Source organism: Gopherus evgoodei, chromosome 11, assembly GCF_007399415.2.
Source record: "Gopherus evgoodei ecotype Sinaloan lineage chromosome 11, rGopEvg1_v1.p, whole genome shotgun sequence".
NCBI classification, from domain to species: domain Eukaryota; kingdom Metazoa; phylum Chordata; order Testudines; family Testudinidae; genus Gopherus; species Gopherus evgoodei.
Genome location: NC_044332.1, coordinates 68,073,820 through 68,097,094, shown reverse-complemented (window position 1 = coordinate 68,097,094; position 23,275 = coordinate 68,073,820). Strand labels below are relative to the sequence as shown.

At 43.2% G+C, this 23,275-nt stretch overlaps 1 protein-coding gene across 8 annotated transcripts in view; it reads right to left on the bottom strand.

The window, feature by feature from the left end:
* Positions 1-23,275, bottom strand: part of SLC12A8 (solute carrier family 12 member 8) — a 106,462-nt gene that overhangs the window by 40,514 nt on the left and 42,673 nt on the right. For all 8 annotated transcript variants that reach the window (XM_030580955.1, XM_030580956.1, XM_030580960.1 and 5 more), the window contains one exon: positions 2,946-3,059. In XM_030580955.1, coding sequence (XP_030436815.1) covers positions 2,946-3,059 — 114 coding nt within the window. The remainder of the gene's footprint in view (positions 1-2,945; positions 3,060-23,275) is intronic.

Below are 23,275 nucleotides of genomic sequence, written 5' to 3'. Positions count from 1 at the left end.
TATTACTAAAAAGAGAACAGGAGTATTTGTGGCACATGAGAGACTAACAAATTTATTTGAGCATAAGCTTTCATGGGCTACAATATTACTACGGATATTACAACTGCTAACCAATGAAATAATAAACTGACCGAGCTTTAAATAAGTTCAATCTATTAGCTTGGGCTTTCCTAGCTGCCAAGAATCAGCAGCGATGAAGAACTATTTAATAACACTAAGGTTAATTTTCTCTGTAGCTTTGTCATAAACACAGTGGAACCTCAGAGTTACAAATACCTCAGGAACGGAGGTTGTTCGTAACTCTGAACAAAATGGTATGGTTCTTTCAAAAGAACATTGACATTGTTACAACTGAACATTGACTTAACCCAGCTTTGAAACTTCACCACACAGAAGAAAAATGCTGCTTTTAACTATCTCTGTTTAAATGAAACAAGCACAGAAACAGTTTCCTTGCCTTATCAAATCTATTTTTTAAACTTTCCCTTTATATTTTTTAGTAGTTTACGTTTAACATGGTACTGTTCTGTACGGTATTTGCTTTTTTGTGGGGGTGGGGTGGCTCTGCTGCCTGATTGCATACTTCTGGTTCCAAATGAGGTGTGTGGTTGCCTGGTCAGTTCATAACTCTGGTGTTTGTAACTCTGAGGTTCTACTGTACTCCTTTTCCCCCCTATTAGATGGTTAGGAGCAGCTGCACTCCAGACATGGGGATGACATGGCAGCCTCCTCAAAGCCAGTAGTCATGGGTAAGGGAGAAAGGAAAAACAATACCATCTGCCACTACCTTTCCTGGGATTCTACAGCTTGAGGCTGGACTCAGAACAGAGATTCTCCCAGGAGGGAGCACATGGTGCCACTAGCCACACTGACAAGAGAGCAGTAAAGTAAAACAAACTCTCACTGAGCACAGGTGAGAAGCTGCCTGCCAAATCACTGCCCAACCTGTTTGGACTTAGCATAAGGGAGTTCAGTGAGAGGCAAATAAGAAATAACAACTCAAGCATTTTCACAATGGCCCACTCTCCATTAAGGCACTGAGCACACTCAACCACTGTGGAAGTGAAAGGACTTTAAGGGAGCGCCCATCATTGCAGGATTGAGCCCTTAGGTTGTGCAGGCAACACAATGATAGAAGATTCAAAAGACTTTAAAGTGCTTCAGTCCTTCCACAGAGAGTGAACAAAAGAGCAGCTATGCCAACTACTCAACAAAATGCATGAAACAGGAGAGGTTCAGAGGCCAAGCCTTTCTGAGTTCTGAATGTGCTCAGACACTCTGCTAGGCCCGACACATCACTACCACCTCTATCCCCACTCTGACAAATACTCCCTTTATAATCAGTAGCATCAGAACAGAACTACAGGAGTGTTTAAGGAAACGGGAAGCAATTCCCTTCTGTAAAAGGCCAGACAAGCCATTGAAAGAAAGATTCCTCAGTCGGTTTTCGCAGTACGTTCACGTAGCCCTGGTGATCCAGCTGGCTGAACGAATATTTTGGGACAAAACGGAAGTAACAGGAACAATTGCTCCTCCAAGACAAATGAGGTAGATTTCTAACAAAACAAGTATTTATGCTACTGGAATACTCATTTATTTCATCTGTTTTATGAAATCATATAATATGTCTCCCTGTATTGCAGCAACTCTGCTAATGACTTTCGGTTAGTTGCTTAGAGCTAATCCTCTGAAAGTTCATTCTATAATCCAAGGATTCATCACTATGGAAACTGCTTACAATCGGTACTTTTTATAGCAAAAAAACAGCATCAACAAGAGGTATTCTAACTCGAATAGATGGAGATTTCATTCCCACTTGGCATTGCCAGATTCCTTTTTTATGGTCTTTTAGTTAATTTAGGAAAGTGAAATAAAACCAGATCCACAATTAAATTTAACAAGTGTGTCAGCTGGAATGATAAGCAATGGTACTACACATACCACGCCACCAGCCTTCACCTTACACATACCACATCAGCACAGCAATGAGCATTAGCAAGAGTCTCTTAGTAGCTATGCTGAGAGGCTAATGCAAAGAAAAATCTATAATTAGGAAGAGAGGATAACTGTGGTGCAGGGCATTGAGTAAAGGGCTGGGACTCAGCACAAACGGGTTTGGTTGTTGTTTTTTTTTTGCAACTTTACCACTGATTTGTTGTGTGATCTTAAGCAAAACTTACCTGTGCATTAGTTGCCCAATCTAAAATGAAATGGGAACGCTCATCTACTTTAGCAGAAGCATTTAAGAATTATTACTCAAAATTTAGGAAATAAATCTTGTTCATCACCATTATAGGTAAGTGCTATCAAATGTGATACGGTAGATTAATACTATGGCCTAATATCACTGACCTAAACCAATGTCTAACCCTCTAGTCTGCAAGTCAGTACAGGTTTCATAGATAACAGTGGACTGCATTCAAAGAAATCCCAGCTCCCTGTATCAAGGAGTTAAGATAAAAGAGTCAGTGTCCATTGGGGAAAAAAGGCATGAAAATTAGAAGGTCACGCCAGTTACAGCTCAGCACCAATAGATTAGAAACAACATGGAATTTCTGACCACCAGGAAAAAGAAGATTAAATTAAAGAGTGCAATGCGGCTATGCAGAATGTGAGTCATCCCAGAATCACTGATCCACCATGTACTCACTGAGGCAGGCTGGCATGGCCAGCTCTGATAATCAGGAGAGCTGCTTGCATTGCAAACCTGACTTGATAGCTCAGTAGCGTTTGCCTGCTAAACCCAGGGTTGTGAGTTCAATCCTTGAAGGGGCCATTTAGGGATTTGGGGATTGGTCCTGCTTTGAGCAGGGGGTTGGACTAGATGATCTCCTGAGGTCCCTTCCAACCCTAATGATCTATGATCAGAAGGTGCTAAGACTAATTCACATTGTTTATATGTGCTCATCTCTATAATGCAGTATAGGTAATAAAACGTATAGTACCTGTAGCAGCTGGGAAAAACACTCCAAAAACAGTGAAGAAGGACTCCCCAGTACTGTAGTCCGGTAGCGTGTTGTTAAACATAAGTTCTTTCGAATATCCAACAAAGCCATGTTCTGCAAACACAAGGGATTTAAATGTAAACTATAAGGAAATGGATTTGGAATCTGATAGATGGAAACCCTTATTTACAGTCTCTCTCTCTCTCTCTCTCTCTCTCTCTCTCTCTCTCTCTCTCTCTCTCACACACACACACGATATATCTACACAGCAAAGAAAACCCCGTGGCTGGCCCATGCTAGCCAATTCGGGCTCACGAGTCTCAAGCTGCGGGGCTGTTTCGTTGCTGTGTAGCCTTCTGGGCTCAGGCTGTCCACACGGCAATGAAACAGCCCCGCAGTCTGAGCTCCGTGAGTCAGCTAGCACGGGCCAGCTGTGGGTGTCTAGTTGCAGTGTAGACACTCTATCTCTCTCCCTCCCCCGCCACTGGGGAAGGTCTATTTTCCAAACACGTGACCACACCAATTGGTTTAAGCCTTAAATTTGTAATAATTAATATGAATTCAGGAAAATACGGTCGGTCCTATTTTAAATTTCTGGAGAAACTGTAGCTAAATACAACTAAAATGGGCATAGTCGGATCACTAGCTGGTGTAAATCCTCACAGCACCATTGAAATCCTTGGAGCTGCCTGGATTTAAGCCAGCTGAGGACAAGGCTCACAAAATCTGCATATAAGGGCTTGTCTGTGTGGAGAAACTGATTGGCAGAACTACAGCAGTATAATGATCCCACTATAGCTATGCCAGTATAAAACTCTCCACTTCTAAAGCAGAGTTATTATACTGAAATAAAGTCACTTTTATTCCAGAATTCTGTCCACATGGGAGTTATAGCACTGTAGTATAATTTTACCACTATAGATCTGCCTGTCAGTTTCCCCATGTAAAGAAGCCCTAAGTCTATAATTGACAAACACTGTGAGAGTTGCCATCCATCAATACATACAATGCATCTTTAAGCACATGTTATCAATAAACCCACAGCTGAGATAAACTTGATGTACAGTAGATTAGGTCCTCCCCTGTAGGTTAAACTCAGACACAGACTGAAAAAAATAAGGCCCTATAATATAGCCAGAGACTCCCACGTCAAGTTTTATTGTTAGCATCCCCACCTACATTGTTATTCTGTTGCTGCACTATGGTTTCAAATATGTAGCCGAACACATGGCTGTGCGCTATGACCAACAAAACTCTTTTCCAGATCTTCAGCAGATGTTTAAACTGGTATGTAAACATGTATCATAATGAAAAACAAATGCCAATAACCGCGTACCTTCTGCTGTTGCTGGAGATTTCATGCTTCCCCACACCCACCTGATTCTAAGTTTTTCCAGATCACACATGAATTTTGATTTAAAAAAAAGGAAAGGTGTTACAAAGTATGGAAAAAGGCAACTGGTGAGAGATCAGCACTGTGTAAATGATAATCTCCAAGTATCTAAGAAATTTATTCCCCCCTCCACCACCCACACACACAGTGCAGATTTGGATACTGCACATTAAACCATCTGAATTTGCCAGACATATTTGAGGCTGACAGCTCAAGGAAAGGTCATGGGATGGTCATAGTAAAAATGGCTCGGATCACGGAAATGTGGTAAGTAGTAAATGATACATACAACAGACTCTATAGATAAAGTGACCCTATTGTCTCAGTTGACTGGGACAGTCCTCGTTTTTCATATGGTGTCCTTGTGCTGCAAGAACTTCTTCCAGGAGACATGAACTGTACTGGTTTTTCATTTCATTAAGCAAAACATTTGCTTCAATAACTACAAAATGTTTGTCCATGGCATATTATTATACCAATGAGAACTTTCCCTGTGTTTATGAGGAACTAACAGTCCAGTGGAATGAGTGTTCAGTGCAATGACCAGTATTTCACGTGAAGAGCAAAGGTGACTCAGTATAGACTCTATCACAGCTGTCCTTTGCCTCGAAGAGAATGCAAATGACTCTTTTGATAAACGAGAGCTTTGCTTAAAACATCTACAAATTTTACTTCTAAAAATACATAGAACAACAGGGCTTTGAAACCATCACAGAAAATTCCTATGGATAATCAAAAGCTCCTACAGAATCCTCATCAACTGGGTGGCCTTGGCATGAATGGATACTCACTGACAAAAAGCACAAAAAATGTCTTGCTACTATTTTTTTTTAATCACAGACAGGGCCGGCTCCAGCCATTTCGCCACCCCAAGCACGGCGGCACGCCGCTGGGGGCGCTCTGCCGCTTGCCGGTTCCGCGGCTCCGGTGGACCTCCCACAGGTGTGCCTGCAGATGCTCCACCGGAGCCGCGGGACCAGCGGACCCTCCACAGGCACGCCTGCGGGAGGTCCATCGGAGCCGCCTGCCGCCCTCCCCACAACCGGCAGAGAGCCCCCCGCGGCATGCCACCCCAAGCACGCACTTGGCGCGCTGGGGCCTGGAGCCAGCCATGATCACAGAATCTTAGAAGTATAGGACTGGAAGGGACCTAAGTATGTCATCTAGTCCGACCTCCTGAACTCATGGCAGGACCGGGGCGGCTCTATGTTTTTTGCCATCCCAAGCACGGCAGTCAGGCGGCCTTTGGTGGCATGCCTGTGGGCGGTTTGCTGGTCACGCTGATTCGGCAGCGTTTCTGCGAGTAATCTGCCGGTCCCACACCTTCAGCATACCTGTCGCCGAATTGCCGCCAAAGCCGTGGGACCCGCAGACCTCCCGCAGGCATGCCACCCTCACAGCGACCGGCAGGCCACCCCCCGCAGCTTGCAGCCCCAGGCATGCACTTGCTGAGCTGGTGCCTGGAGCTGCCTCTATTGTTTGAGGAAAAATTGGTTTTTCAACTGAATAATTATTTTGGGAAGAGTGTCTCTGCTATCCCAAGCATGTAGTCAAAGGAAAGCAGTAAGTACTCTGGAGCCCAACCAAAAGCACTTGCTGGGAACCGTCCTTTGTATGACAATACAATACAAGAGATTGATTTATTTTTGTAGGGATTCTTGCTTAAAAAGTAAATGGCATGGTCTGTTGGTTGGTCTTATGTAAGAGGGACCAAAACTTTGAACCCTGGGGGCTGCACTGGCAATAGGCCAGTCATCTGCATGTAATTTATTTATAAATGCACAGAAGTTAGTGATCCTTGTGCTTCTTCCCCTCGTTGCATCCAATCTTCCCCCTCTTTATTAGTTACGGTCACTCACCGCAACACATCTAATCTTGGATTGCAAGACCCGGCCTCTGTATTTGTTTTGTGAAGTATCTTGTGCACTGTGGGTGTGCTGTATAAGAGTCATACTATTTGTTTGTTCTTCCATTTGCCTTGGCAGATGAATATAAAATGCCTACTGAGGAAGGTTATCCCTGACCAGCATCATCCTCATCCTCAAATCTGAAAGAGAGAACAGCGCTGGGTCTTATTTTCAGCTTCATTTATGCCTCCTGGTGAGAGGATTTTGAGGAAAAGTCATGCCTAGAGAAGGAGTTGGTTGGATTCCCTACGAGAACGGAGGCGGCACAGGATTTAGCTCACACTGTACTCAGATCCCTCGCCCACATTGTGCGGTATGTTACAAAAGGAAACAGAAAGCATCCGTAACTCTCAACACTTCACTGACTGAAGGCGAGGAGAAGGTCCCTCCCTGAGCTCTAAATGCTGATGTTGGAAGCTTTGTTTCTCCTCACCCTTGGACAATTTTAACAGTTGGGTTTTTTCAGTTTGAAGAAGAGAAAAATACTTGAGTCAGCTTCAAGACACGGGGCTTAAGAACACAGGACACACCTTAGTGGGCTGGCCGTGTGCAGAGCCTGAGGTTTCCGCCTAGCACTTTAAGATCTTGGAAAATGACTGATTTGGAGACCCTGCCAGCAAGCAGTGGTTATTTGGGGTCAGCCCATTATGCAACTACATAAAGGATATCTGCCCTGCCAAGTTTTATGCAACCTGGAGCTCATTACAAATTAGTCAAGTTTTGGCCAGATTCAAAAAGCCTACTCATAAGCTTAAAGTTAAGCAAACCCTGGCAGGGAAGCAGGATTGACCACGAAACTAAATCATGCACAAATGAAAACTACCTGAAAGAACATTCCACCAAATGACCGTCACTTACTACACTGTACTTGTGATTAGAGATTTATGCACAAAGGTGGATGCTGAGTTCTTGGAAAACTGTGATATTTAAAAAAATAAATAAATAAACCACCATGTTTCCATTCCAAATACCACAAAGTGGTACCTGGCTTGGATTTTTCTCACTGGAAGAGTCAGCAAGTTTTTTCTTGCAGGATGTTTTCTGGGGCTGACTCTAGAATGTTCAGGATCCTGGAGAGGAAGATGTGGGGCTAGGAGAGCCTCAGCATAACTGTACAATGCTAGAGTAATTATCTCCTCTTCTCTATTTCTCTCCTTCTTCAATCAGTAAATCCTGTCAGTTTCCTCACTGAAGTTGGCCCTGTTCCTCTCCATAACCATTGCCAAAACACTTGCAAAGTCCTCAGTCTTCATGAAGCAGCATTTTGGAGAGCGCCTAGCCATTGGGTTATTGGATATTATAGTGCGGGTCTCTCTCAATGTCTTCTGCACCCGTGTATAAATAATTAAATGTTTTTTGGAAAAGAGATATGGGTCTCCCATCTGCCTGGTGAGTGCCTAACCACCAGGCTATACAGTCATGTTCACTTGCTCTCATTCTCTCTGACCTAATGACTATTCAAGTATTTTATTCACAGGAGAGACTGAGACAGACCCATACCAGAATATCCCATATCCCAACGCTCTTCCATGCCATGAAAGAACCACATTCAAATCCTCTCTCTTCATCAGACGGGGGGGTGGAGGGGGAATTGAACATGGGTCTCTCACATCCCAGGTAAATGCCCTAACCACTGGGTTAAAAGTTATAAAGTGGTGCTCCTCCCTGCATTTTGTAAATGGTATCTAAGACCTCCGCCCCCCCAAAAAATTGGTCAAAATTATTAGGAAAATTCGTGTTAAATTTTTCAGGGGGGAAAAACTCCTATTCATCCAAAAAAAAATTCACTCAGCTCTGGTTGTGGTATTATGTTCTTTCACCACAAAGTCATCCTTACAAGCCCAGTCAGGCTGGTGATACCCAGAGATGGTTGCTACGTTGGATGAGCTATATGAAATGAATTTGGTCTGGTCTAGTTTCCAGAAGACAAGTACCCCCAACACAAAACCAGTACAAGTAAAGTATCCTATTGAAAACCTCACCAGAGGGGCAAAAGACGGACTTGAGTATGGAGAATCAGCTACCCTCTCTTTCCTTCTATGTCCGAGCTGAGGTCTGGTGTGGAGAAGGTCACGCCGCCACCACTGCCTATGGCGTGAATACACATAGGATTTCCATTCATTGGGGCTATGCAGCTCACACCAGCAGTAAACTCACTAAAAAATTATACCCATAGCCCATAACAGAAGAGAAACACCAAGAAAAAGTCAAGACTATTCTCTTAATTGTGCCCAGTGTTACTCACGGTGATCTTCTAACACAATGCTAGGGATTAGTTTCCAAACATCTGAGTGGATGAGCTCCCATCCAGGGTTAATCCTTAGAAGAAAAACAACTTGCATGCATATGGATTCCTGAAGATCCGTAATTGGTTTTTGTAATTCATTTGCTTGTAAGGTTTCATGCTACAAATCACAATGGAGATCATGGCACAATTGCTTGCTAACATTTTGTCCCTGCCTTCCAATTTACATAAACAACTGGATTTAGTTCCTGTGCAGGCGACAGCCAAGATGATCTCATGATCCACTGGTTATGATGACAGGTTTGAAAGCTTCACTGAGGCACAACCCAGAGCAGGTGCCATTCACGCTACTTTAGCTAAGATTATTATTCAATTATAATCTCCTTTGACATGCACAAACATAGAGGAAGACACTGTCCCACTCTGCTAATCTAAATCAGACACAAACAGTAAAAGTTCAGCCAACTGTGAAGATCACTTGAAACGGTATAGATCTCTGGTGAGTTATCATGGTCAAAAGGCCGTGGTGAAGATGTGTGGGATCCAAGGAGGAAAATGAATGGTACTATAAGTGCCTTTCCCAACCTGCTCCAAAAAAACAAAGTCTGCACACTGCAAAGTCAAAAGACAACCCCTACTCCCCCCACCGCCACCTCACCACCCAGTCACCTTTCTATGATTGGGCTTTGTTAACAGTGAAATTAACAATACAATGAAGTCCAGCTCAAACCTCCCCAAGGTGGGCTGCTCCTTGGGCTCCCCCTCTTGTCACTACTTAGCCCGTACCCTAGATCCTCTCTCATGAGGGAGTCACTTCAGCCTCCCTTATATCCAGGTGGACTAACACCTATCTCAGAAAGTTAGTAGAACTTAGATGCATCTGAAGAAGAGGGCTGTAGCCCACGAAAGCTTATGCTCAAATAAATTTGTTAGTCTCTAAGGTGCCACAAGTACTCTTGTTTTTTCTGCGGACACAGATTAACACGGCTGCTACTCTGAAAAGTAGAATTTATGTAATCCTTTTCCCACTAACACCTGTGAAATAACTGTGTGGGGTGTTTCGGCAAATACTGCCAACCTGTTACAGGCAGGACATGGAGGGAGATCTCTGAATGAGGGAGCAAAGATGAGAGAAGAATACAGAAACAGTGTTTAGGAGGGAGGATTGGGAGGAGGACAGGAAGTGGGAGGGAGTCGGAAGAAAAAAGAGCAGAGAGAAATGCAGAGCTGAATGGACTTGAGTGTCAGAGTTTCTACTAAATAACCCTAAATTCAGGGGTAACTTCACTGTAACAATTCATTGTGGCCTGAAACTTGGTATAGGAGGCATAAGCGCAAGTGACTTTTTTTCCTCCCCTCAAGCCCACAAATGTTACAGGAGAAGCTGCATTCAGCTATTGCTGAGTTGTAAAACAGAACAATTCAAAAGGGAAAGATGAGTTGCCAGGTAAGCCAGACTGAATGAAGCACAAACAAAATCTTTGCCAAACCAGAACTGAGATTCATACAAGTTTTAACATTTTTCAAACAGCGTTGAGCAGACATCCTTGCACTTCCTGATTTCTCTAGAAATACAAGAAACTCTGCTTTAAATCACATTTTCTGACAGGCACTGGTGGATTAAAACTACTACATGGAGGCCAGATCCACTAAAATTTGGCAAACTCTCCCCACAAACAGCAGTAGGTGTGGCATATGCTAGCTGAGCCCTCGTCCAGACTAACCCGCGGCATCGGCGGGTTAAAATCGATTGCTCGGGGATCGATATATCGCGTCTAGTCTGGACGCGGTGTATCGATCCCCGAGCGCGCTTACATCGATTCCGGAACTCCATCAATCCGAACGGAGTTCCGGAATCGACACGGAGAGCCGCGGACATCGATGCGGCGTCGTCCAGACTGGTGAGTACCTCGATTTTAGAAATTCGACTTCAGCTACGTTATTCTCGTAGCTGAAGTTGCGTATCTAAAATCGATTTTAATTCCTGGTCTGGACGTGGCCTCAGTTAGGGTAACATAATTCCCAGCTGCTGCCTGCCACTGGTTTTCCTTGGACAATGCCATGATGGGACCTGCAGGGTTGAAAGAGGGTCCATAGTGCACTTCCTCCTCCCCAGAGTGTGCACTAGCCACTGTTGGTTGGTTGCAACCAGCTTTGCACCCTGCCACATTCAGCATACAACTTGCTGCTGCATTCCACGCCTCCAGCCACTGTATATGGATCCAAAAATCTTACTAAGAAGCCCTGATCATGTGAGATTCCAAACCAAACAGTGCTGGACACATTTGGATCCGAACCACTAGAAGTTTTATCCAAAACAATATGTTAACACCTTTTGTGAGTCAACCCATTACTAGCACTAATTTAGGCTGCTGATTTGCAGTCCATTAACCCCAAAACAACTTCGTAAACATAAATACAAACAAAGTTTGGAAGTGTTAGTTGTTGCATGCTATCAGATCACTGAATGGACCATAGCGAGTAGTATAACCTCATATACTACTATAGCGGTATTCGTGCATACAAGCACATGCACTGCAGTTCTAGACACTACACAAAAGGCTAAGCACACAATGTTACAGTGAGCCTGCTGGTGGATTGGGTTAGTCCATTTGCCACTCACCTCTGGAGTTCTGGGTTCAAATCCTAGCTTTAGGTTGTAAGTGAAACAGAGTCTGGTGATATCCTGGGTGCCCCATGAATAACTGCCTACATCTCAAAGCTGTCATAGCATTAGGGCAAGAGTGCAAATCACTGCTTGGGGCAGACCAAGGCCTGGAAAAAGGAGTGGACCTTTATTTTATTTAAATAAATCCTGATTGATCAATGCAAGGACAAAATATATCCATGACATAATTAGCACAGTGGTGCAAGGCCACGGACGTACACAGAAAGGTCTCCAGGGAAGACTGCACAGCAATTGCAGAAGCCCAACCCAATAGTGCAGAGGTGCTCAGCCCCCTCCAAGCCCTAACTGAAGTCAAGAGGCGTTAAGCTCAATACTTCATAGAAGCTGCTTGAAGTCTTGGTAGGACTGGGGCCCACTGTGCCTGGTTCTAAGCAATGTTAAGGCAGCCATGTTGCCAGACGTGCTAAATACACATTTGTCTTTACAGCGACAGGGAAAGAAAATAGGATTACTACATAATTTACTTCTTAACTCTCAGTTCAATTCACACTAGTCATTAAAATACTTATTTTAGCATTATTTGTCCGTGTTCTTATTATGGTTGAGGACACGTGGGAATACTCTGCAGATCCTGATGAAATGCAATATTAGGTCCCAATGCTGCAAGTGGATTGTCACATCCACGCGTAACCCTCTTCACTTCAAGAGTCCTACGTGCTAATGATGTCTCCCTTTACCCATGCTGAGGCCTGAGCCCCGCAATGGGCCCCTTACAACACCCCACTGGCCAACGTGAAAGACACCATCTAGGATAGGTGTCTTGAACACTACTAGATGAAATCAGAAACAAGGGGGAGGGGGATCTGATTACTATTTTTTCTTATTCAAAGTGTACTAATGATAAAAAGAGAAGCTGACAGTGTTTATTAGAAACCCGGTTTCTGAGGCGGGTTATAAAGTAGGACAAACAATTTACTTCAGGCTCAAACACAGCACACTTATAAGCAATCAAAAAAACCCAAACAAACAAACAACCTTGCATCACCATTTTTCTTGTAAAAAAAACAAACCAAAAAACGGGGGGGTGGAGGGGAGGAATCACTGAATAGTTTTAAAAGAAAGAATCCTGGTCTGAGATTTTTTCCTACACTCATAATAAGCAGGGCAAACCCAAAACGAAAGATTATATAAAGTCTGTAATTGAAGCAGAAAAAGCCACAGTTAAAACAATCTAAAAAGACCAAGCCCTAAGAAAGGCTATTTGGATTCCTTATCTTTTGATGGAAAAGAATGTGCTCCCTTAGATTAATGACGTGTTTACCCAAAAGGAAATCACCACCCTTCTGAAGCAGTGACTGTTTGTTCCGTCCAAGTCACTGTTTTCTGATTCTGAACTGATCTCCCAAACCTCCTGTTTAAAGTCAACACACAATACAACTTCCTGTCAGCTATTGGCTGTGAGGGATCCCAGAATTAACCCTCTCCCAAAAGCTGCCAAAGGTTGGAAATTTACTGCACCTGTCGTTCTGACCACTGCCAATGTCAACAAGGAGGAAAATGTGGTACTGTATTTAGGTCACACTTCAGTTAAGCTGTACTATGCACATGCAGTGAGACTGGGGTTGCTCTAATTGCAGCCAGTCAAATTGTAGCAGGAGGATGAGTCAGCCCCCAATTAATATACAAATATTTTTATGTGGAATGAACAAGTTAACAAGTGCATAGACTGCCAGCGCTTTAAGGGGAAAACACTCACTGTGCATGTTTTATGATGACTAAACAGAACACTCTTTGCAAAGTTTAAAAACACAGCATGGTACATCTTTGCAGTTCAATGCAGGTTTCAATATACAGTAACACTTAAGATTTTGCATTTCTACAGCATGTCACCAGAGGATCTCTAAATGCTTGATCAGCATTTAAATAAGACCCACATCTTTCTGAGGCAGGTGGTATTATCACTGTTCAATAGTTGGGGAAACTGAGCTAATAAGAGTTTGAATGACTCACCAAAGCTCACCTGCTGGATTAATTACTGAGCAGGGAACTGAGGCCCCTCGTTGTAACCACAAGGTCACTCTACCTCTTCATATTATATTTCCTCCAAGGATAATACATTAATATTTACAATATGAAGAACTGTTTATTGGATGAAGAAATAACTTAATATTAATCAAAATAAAATCATGTTAAAATCCCATTGCTACTTGCTGTCCAGTAGTAAGACCTTTAAAGGGATTTTATATTGGACAGTGTAGTGGTTCTGATGGATATTAATGAGACCAAGCTGGAGCAGAGGAATTGTTCACTCCGGGGTTTTCAGTAATCCAGCATACAAGGATGTCTGAGATAGAAGTATCCCGGGGTTGTCTGGGTGAGCACGAGCCTTGGGTTAAAACAGGGACTCGGTGAATATCTGTCTCTTGTATGAGTAACAAAACTAAGCCTTAGGATTGTCTCGCATTGTACCAACCACCACGCACCTCAGGGAGTTTGGCAAGTTCATCTTGGTTATGGCAACATCCCCATCATTTGTTTTTCTTGAAGGCCATGATGACTAGGACAGGTGGGATTCAGATTCTTTAGCCATCAAACTCCACCAGTAAATAGACTCAATTCACTGCAGCCTCCTAAAGAAGCCATTTATACTGGACCTGATCTTCTCTCTCAGCTTGGTTACTTCTTTGGCTGCATTGGCCCTACTGAGATATCAATGAGTAGTCTTCATTTCATTAAACGGTTACACTACTCAGACCCAGGACCGGCTCGAGACCCAGGACCAGCAAACCAAGCACATGCTTGGGACAGCACAATTCCAGGGGCGGCATTCCGGGTGGTTGTTTTGGGTTTTTGCTTGGGGCAGCAAAAAACCTTGAGCCGGCCCTGCTCAGACCTTCTGCTAAAAAGGTTCTGGCCAAGACTTCAAAAAATTAAAAAGAAGTTAGGCTCCAAATTTCCTATTCAATTTCCTAAATAAGTGACGTGATTTTCAAAATGCTGCATTCTCTGCCTCTCCCACTGAACTGATGGAAGTCAATGGAAGGTACAGGGTGCTCCGCGCTTTTGAAACCCAAGAGTCTATATTATCACCTTAAGCATGTACTAGCTCTGGTGAGCTCTGTGGTAATTCTGATGTCTACGGGCCCTTCTCTAAGCAGGTGCTTTGAGAGTAGTGGAAGCTTATACTGAAATACTAACCCTGGTCATTAACACACCGATACCTGTATGTTCTCGTCCTGTCTTGACTTCTTGAAGAACACTGGGGTTTGAGAAGTGAAGAGACAAGGTAGGGATTAGAATGTAGGTAGAGAGAAACGCAGATCAAATGCTGCACTCCTCACAATACTATCTGAGCACTTCATAGACAGTAATGAAACAAGCCTCACAACATCCCTGTTGATGTAGTTAATAGAGGTGGTTGGAACCTCGAATTTCCAGGGGAAAATCTGAAATTTCAACAACAAAAAAATTGCTCTGAACCAGAACCAAAAACTGAAATTTTGAAATTTCCTGCAGAACAAAATTCTGAAATTTAATTTTAATACATTTTAATTTTATTAACTCAAACTTATATTACATTATAGTTTATAATATCATGTCATTTTTGTCATGTCATAACAATGTAATAGTTGAACCATTTAAACTATTATTTTTATTGTATATGTATATTCTATAAATTGGTAAGTGGTACTGTCATTGGTACTGCGTATTCTAACTGGTAATTGGCATTCTAATTGGTTTGGTAATTAGTACTTGTTGGCTCAAGTGGTATTCTAACTGGCCATTTGTAATTATTACTCTAATTAGTAATTGATTTAGTAACTGTATTAATTTATTACTAATTAGAATTAAATTATAATTATATTTTCCACAGTGCAGATAGGAACCAAATGCCCCATGCACAGTTTTCGATCCGTTGCTGATTGTAGGACAGGAAATTAAATTAAAAAAGAGAGGCAGTTGGAGAAATAATTTAATATTTGGAAATTATTTTAATAAAGAAAATAAATTAAATTACTTAGGCAAGGCTGGGCCACAAAACAGTGGAGTCACCACTGGGGTGAAACACTGGAGGAATGAAATCATGCAACACAAAAGATCTCATTAATTTAAAAACAATCATTAGTATACAAAAAAGAAAAAGTGATTTTGGTTTTATTTAATTGCCCCATTTAAACATAATGAAGAGGAGGAAAGTAGAGATTATAGGACAGTAAACATTTCCATTCAACTACTTAACCTTGTTTGACTTCTAGTACTAAATCTACTGCAGCTATAGAGAAAGACGGGGGCGAGGGGGAACTATAACAGAATTTATTTTAAAAAGCACAAGGAAACATTATATCTGACACTATAGCACAAGTAGCGCTGACAGAGACAAGGAAGTTCAAAGCTGAAGTGGCAAATGCTGCCAATGTTATTTCTCTGGTGACTAGCTCTCGTTAGCATCTCTATACAATGACTGGTTTGATATATACTAATAATAGTTATCACGTAACATAGGGCTTTCCATCCATCGGCCCCAAAGCACTCTATAAGGCAGGTAAAGCATTACCATTCCCAGTTTAGAGATGGGGTAGGGAGGGAGGGAGAGGTGAAGGGACGAGGCCAAGGTCACACATGTACTACGTGCTATATATTGATGAAGGAAGGGAAAAATCACTGGATACTGTTGGGTTGTTTTTTTTCAGCAATACACAGACGCTTTTTAAAGTTTAGAGCCTTGAGTCTGTCACTTGGTGTGTATTTGCAGGGCCATGCAGAGCCCCTCTGATTTCAATGGTATTCTGCCCGTATGAAATAAATTGCTGGATCAGGGCCTATTCTGGTCGATCCTGCAGTCCCTACTCATGCATGTGGCTCTGTTGGATTCAATAGAGTGGGGCAGGCTATCCAGCAGGAAGTAAAAGAATATGAAAAATGGAGCATTCAGTGAAATTGGAAAAACAGACCCCAAAAAACCAATACAGAGAAGAGAGAGAAGAATATGGATAGAGAAGAAATTTCTGCAAAACTAATGGTTGGACTTCCCACCTGGGAAAGCATTAAATGAGTGAAGAGGATAACGCCAGATTAAAATGAAAAACAGGACTGAAGAGGAAAAAGAAGTGCATCTTGATAACCAGGATGAAAGAGGCCATAGGCAGAGAACAGCAAATGGAACTTACAGGCATATTTCGTTCCGCCTACTTTATCCACCAACTCCCATCCCATGAACAAAAGCAGAGATTAAGAATAGAGAAAGCAAAGCAAATTCCCGTTTTTCTAAATTTAAATATCCTCTTCGTACGACAGCTATTGTTAGCTGATTCAACACTCTTGGCTCCTTCTAAGGCTCTACCTGAGGTGTCTGAGTGGGAGTGCAAGTCCCACCTCTATATTCAATAAGGCGACGACAGAAGTTCCTGTCAAAATTAACTAGGTAGCAGCACAAAGAACACCAGGAAAAAAGCTCGGTACCATTCACCAACAGCCATTCCTGGGAGTCAGCCAGAAACCCACCTCCGTTAGCGCAGTTATTAATCTTTTGTGTCACGGACGGTAGCATGCAGAGCACCAGCCCGACACAGGACTGCATTGTGGCAGGCACTCTATACAAACACACAACAGGAGTCCTTCCCACTCTCCCCTTAGCAAAGAACAGCACATAGTGGTGCTACCACAAGAGTGCAGCAGGGACTGAATTGTGACTGAGTCTCATAATTTGGTCCCTGATTACCTTCTCACTCCAGGGACATAACCTTTGTCCTGGCACAACTTACTTCCCAGATGTACTGGCTCAAACATGCATGTTGGAGGGGATGAAGTCAAGATTCTGCCCACTCTCTGCTTGCCCGCTACTCATCAGGTGCCACCTCTGTGCTGTGAGCTGAATGCAGGTAGCTCCTGCTCAGGAGTATAGCGGTGCCCTCTCTGTCCCCGTTCTCCCAGAAAGAGCACACCAACTGGCTCATGACTGAGTCCAGACCCATCAAACCTCTCTTCAGGACACTGATCCATTCACAGCTTGGTTCACATGAACCTTCAGACATTAGAAGTTGCAAACACAGGAGCCATTAAACAGGGATACCATGCGAGGACACACTCATGTGGGCATCCAAACTATCACCCTCTCTGCTCAATGTATAAAGGCATGTCTTGACTCCAGAGGATACCCACTAGCCTGGTCCCTCACTGCAATGCCAAGTTACTGTGTCCCCACTGTTTCTGCGCTCATCCACATGTGTCTGGAAGTATAATCCATGGTTCTTTGTGCTGAGATTCTCTAGGATTCTTTCCCAGTAACTTGTGAGGGAACTTTTCTGGCCTGTGGGAAGTCACTGGAGGGCTACCAGCACCTGAGCAATTTAGCCTGCATCCTCATTGCAAAGTGGGCAGGTTCCCACTCGAGTTAAAAGGGAGCCCAACTCTACCCTCCACGCCCAGTGCTGGGTTAGCTAGCCTGGGCTTAAAGAACCTCCTAACACAGACCACGTGTTTTTGTTTGTATACAGTAGTAGGCTTTGGGCTAAAATCTGGGTAAGAGCCCACGTTAACTGGAGGATTCTCTGCAGCTTGAGGTCTTCAAACCACAATTTGAGGATTTCAATAACTCAGACATAGCTTAGGGGTTTGTTACAGGAGTGGGTGGGTGAGATTGTGTGGCCTGCATTGTGCAGGAGGTCAGACTAGATGATCATAATGATCCCTTCTGACCTTAAAGTCTATGAGTCTAACTCTGCAGTGAAGACATGCCCTGTATGGATAATCAAGAGGATTAGTGATGAAACACGGGCCGTGCTCCCTTCCGTGCTGCCCCATGCATGGAATTCCCTCCATGAACTAATCCATTAGGCCATTACCCTCTCCTTCCTCAAAACACAACTGTGCCACAAGCCCATGAGAAGTCAGTCAGCCCCTGACAGCCAGATGGAGGGGCAGCTGGAAAAAGTACATATTTAGTTTGATTATATGTAGTTTAAAAAAATCAAATGTGTACATGTATATAAATCACTGCAACAACTGTATATACTTGCTTGTAGCCTCTCTCCACCTCTCATTGTTATCACCATCTATTTGTAGTATGGTAGAACCCACAGCCCCCAATCAAGGATCAGGGCCCCATTGTGCGAGGGACTGTACAGACAAACAACAAGGAAGACTGTCCCTGCCCCAGAGAGCTCCCAACGTACATGTCAGGCAGGACACAACAGGTAGATGAAACAGACAAATGGGGTGGAGGGATTTGAAGGATGAGGTGACAAAAAAAGCAGAGCTGAGGGGAAGAGCAGAAGTCACAGCTTGCTACTATATATATATTAAACAGTGAAGGTGACTAAGCACTGGAAAACACTTCCACAGGAAGTGGTAGATTCTACACCTCTTAAAGTCTTAAAATCAAGACCGGATGCCTTTCTGAAAGACATGCTGTGGCCAAACAGAGGTTTTGGGCTCACTACAGACCTGACTGGAAGAAATTCTGCGGCTTGTGTCTGAGCAGATGATCTGATGGTCCCCTCCGACCTCAAAAAATCTATAAATGCTGGCAGAAGCAAGTTTTAAGGGAGGATTTAAATGGAGAATATAATGGCTGCCTTAGGAACGCAGATGGAGAACTTTTTCCAGACTTGGGAGATGACACTGGAGAAAGGGCTGAGGTTTTTGAGGACCAGGGGACAGGTGACCAGGAGTGGCGCCAGGGTTTTTGGCGCCCTAGTCGAAGGTCCTTCCGCGCTCCCGGTCATTGGCGGCAATTCTGCGGCGGGGGGGGTCCTTCCCGGTCTTCGGGGCACTTCGGCGGCTGGCCCGGAGCAAGTGAAGGACCCACCACAGAATTACCGACGATGACCCAGAGTGCGGAAGGACCCCTCGCCACTGAATTGCCTCCGAGGGCAGCAAAATGCCGCCCTCCCAAATCCTGGTGCCCTAGGCGACAGCCTAGGTCGCCTAAATGGAAGCGCTGGCCTTAAAACAAGGCTGGCACCATTGGCAGAGCGAAGGCAGGGGCTGATAGCTAAGTGTGATAATAGAACGAACAGCTGGGGGTGGCTCACTTTGCATCTGAGTTCTATTGTAATATCAATATTTAATTACTAATAATCTTTTGCACAGATGGTTGGGCATTTTTATTTCACTTCTCTCACCTTATTTTGCCTAAAAACAGACATCGTAGGTGAAATCCTGGCCCCGCAGATGTCAATGGCAAGACCCCTAGGGACTTCTGTGCAGTCTGGACTTCACCCATCTTTACCCATATTCCTAAACATGACCTTTTGGTATTTTTAAGGGGAGAAATCCAAGTCAAAAGAAAGTCACTCACCAACAGCAGTTATATAAAGCCCTGATCCCGCTGAGGACCCTCAAGAGCAGCATAGTCCAGCAGATAAGGCACTGGAGTCAGAACCAGAAACCTTAAGTTCTATTCCCAGCCCTGCCACTGACCTGCTGTGCAACCCTGGGCATGTCCCTTCACCTCACTGTGCCTCAGACAGATTCGATGATCACAAAGGTCCCTTCTGCACTCAAAAATCGATGAACGTCATCTACTGAAATCAGTGGGAAATGATGGCACATGGCAACTTGCAGGAGGTGCTTGAAAGCTCACAGGATTGGGTCCATAAAGAGCAGCTTGTTGTAACAAATCTCTGTCTGTGTCTCACCCTACAGACACCATCACAACAAAACACAGCATTGTTTAATACAATCAGAGCAGTGGCTGTATATTGGGGGCTGGAAAATGGGCAGAGACAAACACAGGCTCCAAACCTATATAGGAGTGAGAGAGTCCAAGTGTGATAACCCCAGCTCCTCAAAAAAATTATGGATCAATTTTTTAAAATAAACCTCTCTTTAAATACTTACTTCAGAGACTATACAGACCTGTGTAACCTTCCTGTCAGTATCTAAACAAGGATCTTAACAATGTTATCACTTTTTAAAACACATCTATACTTCAGTTCCTATCCCAGACAATTGGCAGGTAACCAGTTAATAAATTTCTTCGCCAGACTGTTGAATAGACTGGCCTATGGTCAAAAGTGATGTCATGCCGATTCAATGTGCTATAATTGGAAAAACCTGGGTAAAGCAACCGCGTGTGTTTTAATAAATAAAGATCACATTAGCAGTCTCCTGCTTTATTCACCATTGTGTCTACCTTGTTCAGTAGCAAAGTGGGATTTTCTGTTGCCGTTTCTTCAGTGATTTCTACTCAGAATTTGATGCCAATTTCCAGATGTGTTTCAAGCCAGGAAGTCAGCAATCAGGCTGGATAAAGCCTGTGGGATTAGCTACACATCATCATCTGACACACACATCCTTCCCGTACCTCTCTTTCAAAATAGGGCACGCCCCTTACACCCAAAAAAAAAAACATGTAGAGAAAAAAGGTTATTTTATTCTTTGATTTATTTATTTATTTTTGTGATAATGTCTTTTAAAAAAAAACAAAAAAAACCTCAGTTCACCAAAGCCCCTGAGACACCATTTTAAGGATCTTTACAATGATGGGATGTTTATACAACAGAGAACTCGATTTAACAGTGGTAGTTCCCTGTCTGCGAAATGGCTCATGAGAGGCTCCCCTCCTCTTATAGCTAGCCAGCTGCAGTGCTGCTGACTAACAAATGTCACTTCTCCCAGTCCTGTTACAGGAAGCCCAGGGGATAAAAAGCCTTCAAATAATTTGCCCTTCGAAGAAAAGGAAGGACAAATGTTTTTTCCAGGTTTTGCAAAGCTAGTTTCAAAATACTAAAACCAAAATGAGTGACAACAGGGATGTGGTTTATCTGAAGAATAATTGCAAAGAGAATTATCCTAACAGTGATACATTTGGAAATGGCAATAGGATAATATATTGTGTTTATGTAGCACCTCAGGTGCGCACCTAAAAGCACTTTCAACCCCACCACTAATGTCTCACAGCCTCTCTTATGAAATGAAACTTCATTTTACAGATGGGGAAAAGCCACAGGCCTTGATCCACCCTAGCACTGTAGGGTCCTCTCCATAGAGAGGTTAAGTGACTTGCTCAAGGTCACACGGCGAAGTTGGCGGCAGAACCAACTCCCAGTCTGAAGCTCACACTACTAGCCCACGCTGGGTTTAATTATGTAATTTGCAGTCACAGCCAAAGAGAACACTGAGAACAAAGAGAACACATTTTCTTTTAAAGGAACATTAGATATTTAAAAATTGCAAAACCACCACCATTTCAACGTAAACTGCTGTTCTTTTCATCTCAAAAAAGGAACGAAGCATGACAAAATTAACACCAGATCTCCTCTCCTCCAACCCCCCGCTCCCTCAATACCAACCCTTTCTATTTATTCCCTCAGTAGTTCTGTTTTCACAGAATACCTGAAAGCAATTGCCAAAACAGGAAAACAGGCGCCTATTTGAAGGGAGTATTTGGGAGTAACCCTCCACAAAAATTACTAGAGATAGGCTAGGAAAATAAAAGTAGGGCATTAACAGCGGCCTTATCTTCTTTTTCCATGACTCTAATGTTCTACGCATAAAGGCCAAAAGGCTTTGCATATTGTTCTGAAGAAGTGATCACGTATACCGCAGCAGTCTTCTAGCTTTATGATATATTTTTTGTGGGGAGCAAATAGAGACGAATATTGAAATGTATGATCCCAAAGTAGTAAATATTCAAATACAAAGGACAAAGGCAAAAAAGAAAATGGTGTTCAGTGTAGACAAATATAATAATACTGTAACAAACACAAGTCCTGATTAGGGGGTTAAAGGGCACCAGGACTTTCTGGTGCTGAGGCATGTATATTGGACTCAGTAAAAATAATACAGTGTCCAACTAGCAAGACAATATGGCTATTTTTCACTCCCTAGCATAATATGGCTCTCCACTTTAAGCAAGCCCCATATTTTATTGAAGCAGATGTTCATACAAGGACCATGGGATCCAAATTTTCAGAAATGACTAGTGATTTTGGGTGCCTAACCTGAGATGCCTTGAAGGGGCCTGATTTTCAGAAAGTTCTAGTCACTTCTGGACTTTGAGGCTCTGGTGACTGTCCCATGGAGCAGCTATAGAAAGCCCTGCCACTACCAAAGAAAATGGAAGAGTGACATAGCCAGCAACACTCAGCAGAGCATTGGACTCAGTTGCATGGGAAAACTCATATACCTCCCACTATTATCTTCCCAGTCATTCATATCTAGGCAAGGAGCTTGACACAGATCAGTTGATATTCTTACTGGTTCTCCTTCATTGCATTATTTCTCTCAATACTGGTTGTTAGTGCTCTTTCAGCGACATCTGAAATACACAAAGACACTTTCTGCCATTTCACATTACATCTCATCTTTAATTTGCTGCTCACTGTCACCCCAGGATCTTGCGGCATTACCAATTACCAGGTATTACTGTCCTCAGTGGCATCTGCAACATCTCCCTACTTAGTAACCTATGCTAACCCACTGTGAAAATTCTCAGCCTACATTTCTTACCCTGAATTAATAAATGGTTAACTGTTCTTGGGCTGCAGTTCACATCGGTGGGAGCAGGGGTCAGACTTTAGCACTGTGGGGCTGGGCAGGGCTATTTGCTGACTCACCCTGGCAACCAGACCAGCTCCAGCTCCCGTTCAGGCCTATAAAAGCCTGAGGGGTTCTCTGAGGAAGAGTGAGCTAGAGAAAGGAAGTCCAGCTGAGAAAACCCCTTTTATACAAGTACAGTCCTGCCTTAAAAATCTAAAAATAAGGGCAAACCACAGGAAAGGAGTGAGTTTTTGGACAATATCCTATTTGATATCTGTTTGTGTATATGTGTCTGCAGATGAGTTTAGGGAAGGGAGTGGGATGTGGAGGGAGAGCCAGGGGACTCTGTCCAAGCAGAACGAAATAAAGATACTAGTTTAAGTATTGCTTTATGACTGAACTCCTTGGGGGAGAATTGTATGTCCCCTGCTCTGTTTTACCCACATTCTGCCATATATTTCATGTTATAGCAATCTCAGATGATGACACAGCACATGTTGTTCATTTTAAGAACACTTTCACTGCAGATTTGACAAAATGCAAAGAAGGTACCAATGTGAGATTTGTAAACATAGCTACAGCACTTGACCCAAGATTTAAGAATCTCAAGTGCCTTCCAAAATCTGAGAGGGATGGTGTGTGGAGCATGCTTTCAGAAGTCTTAAAAGAGCA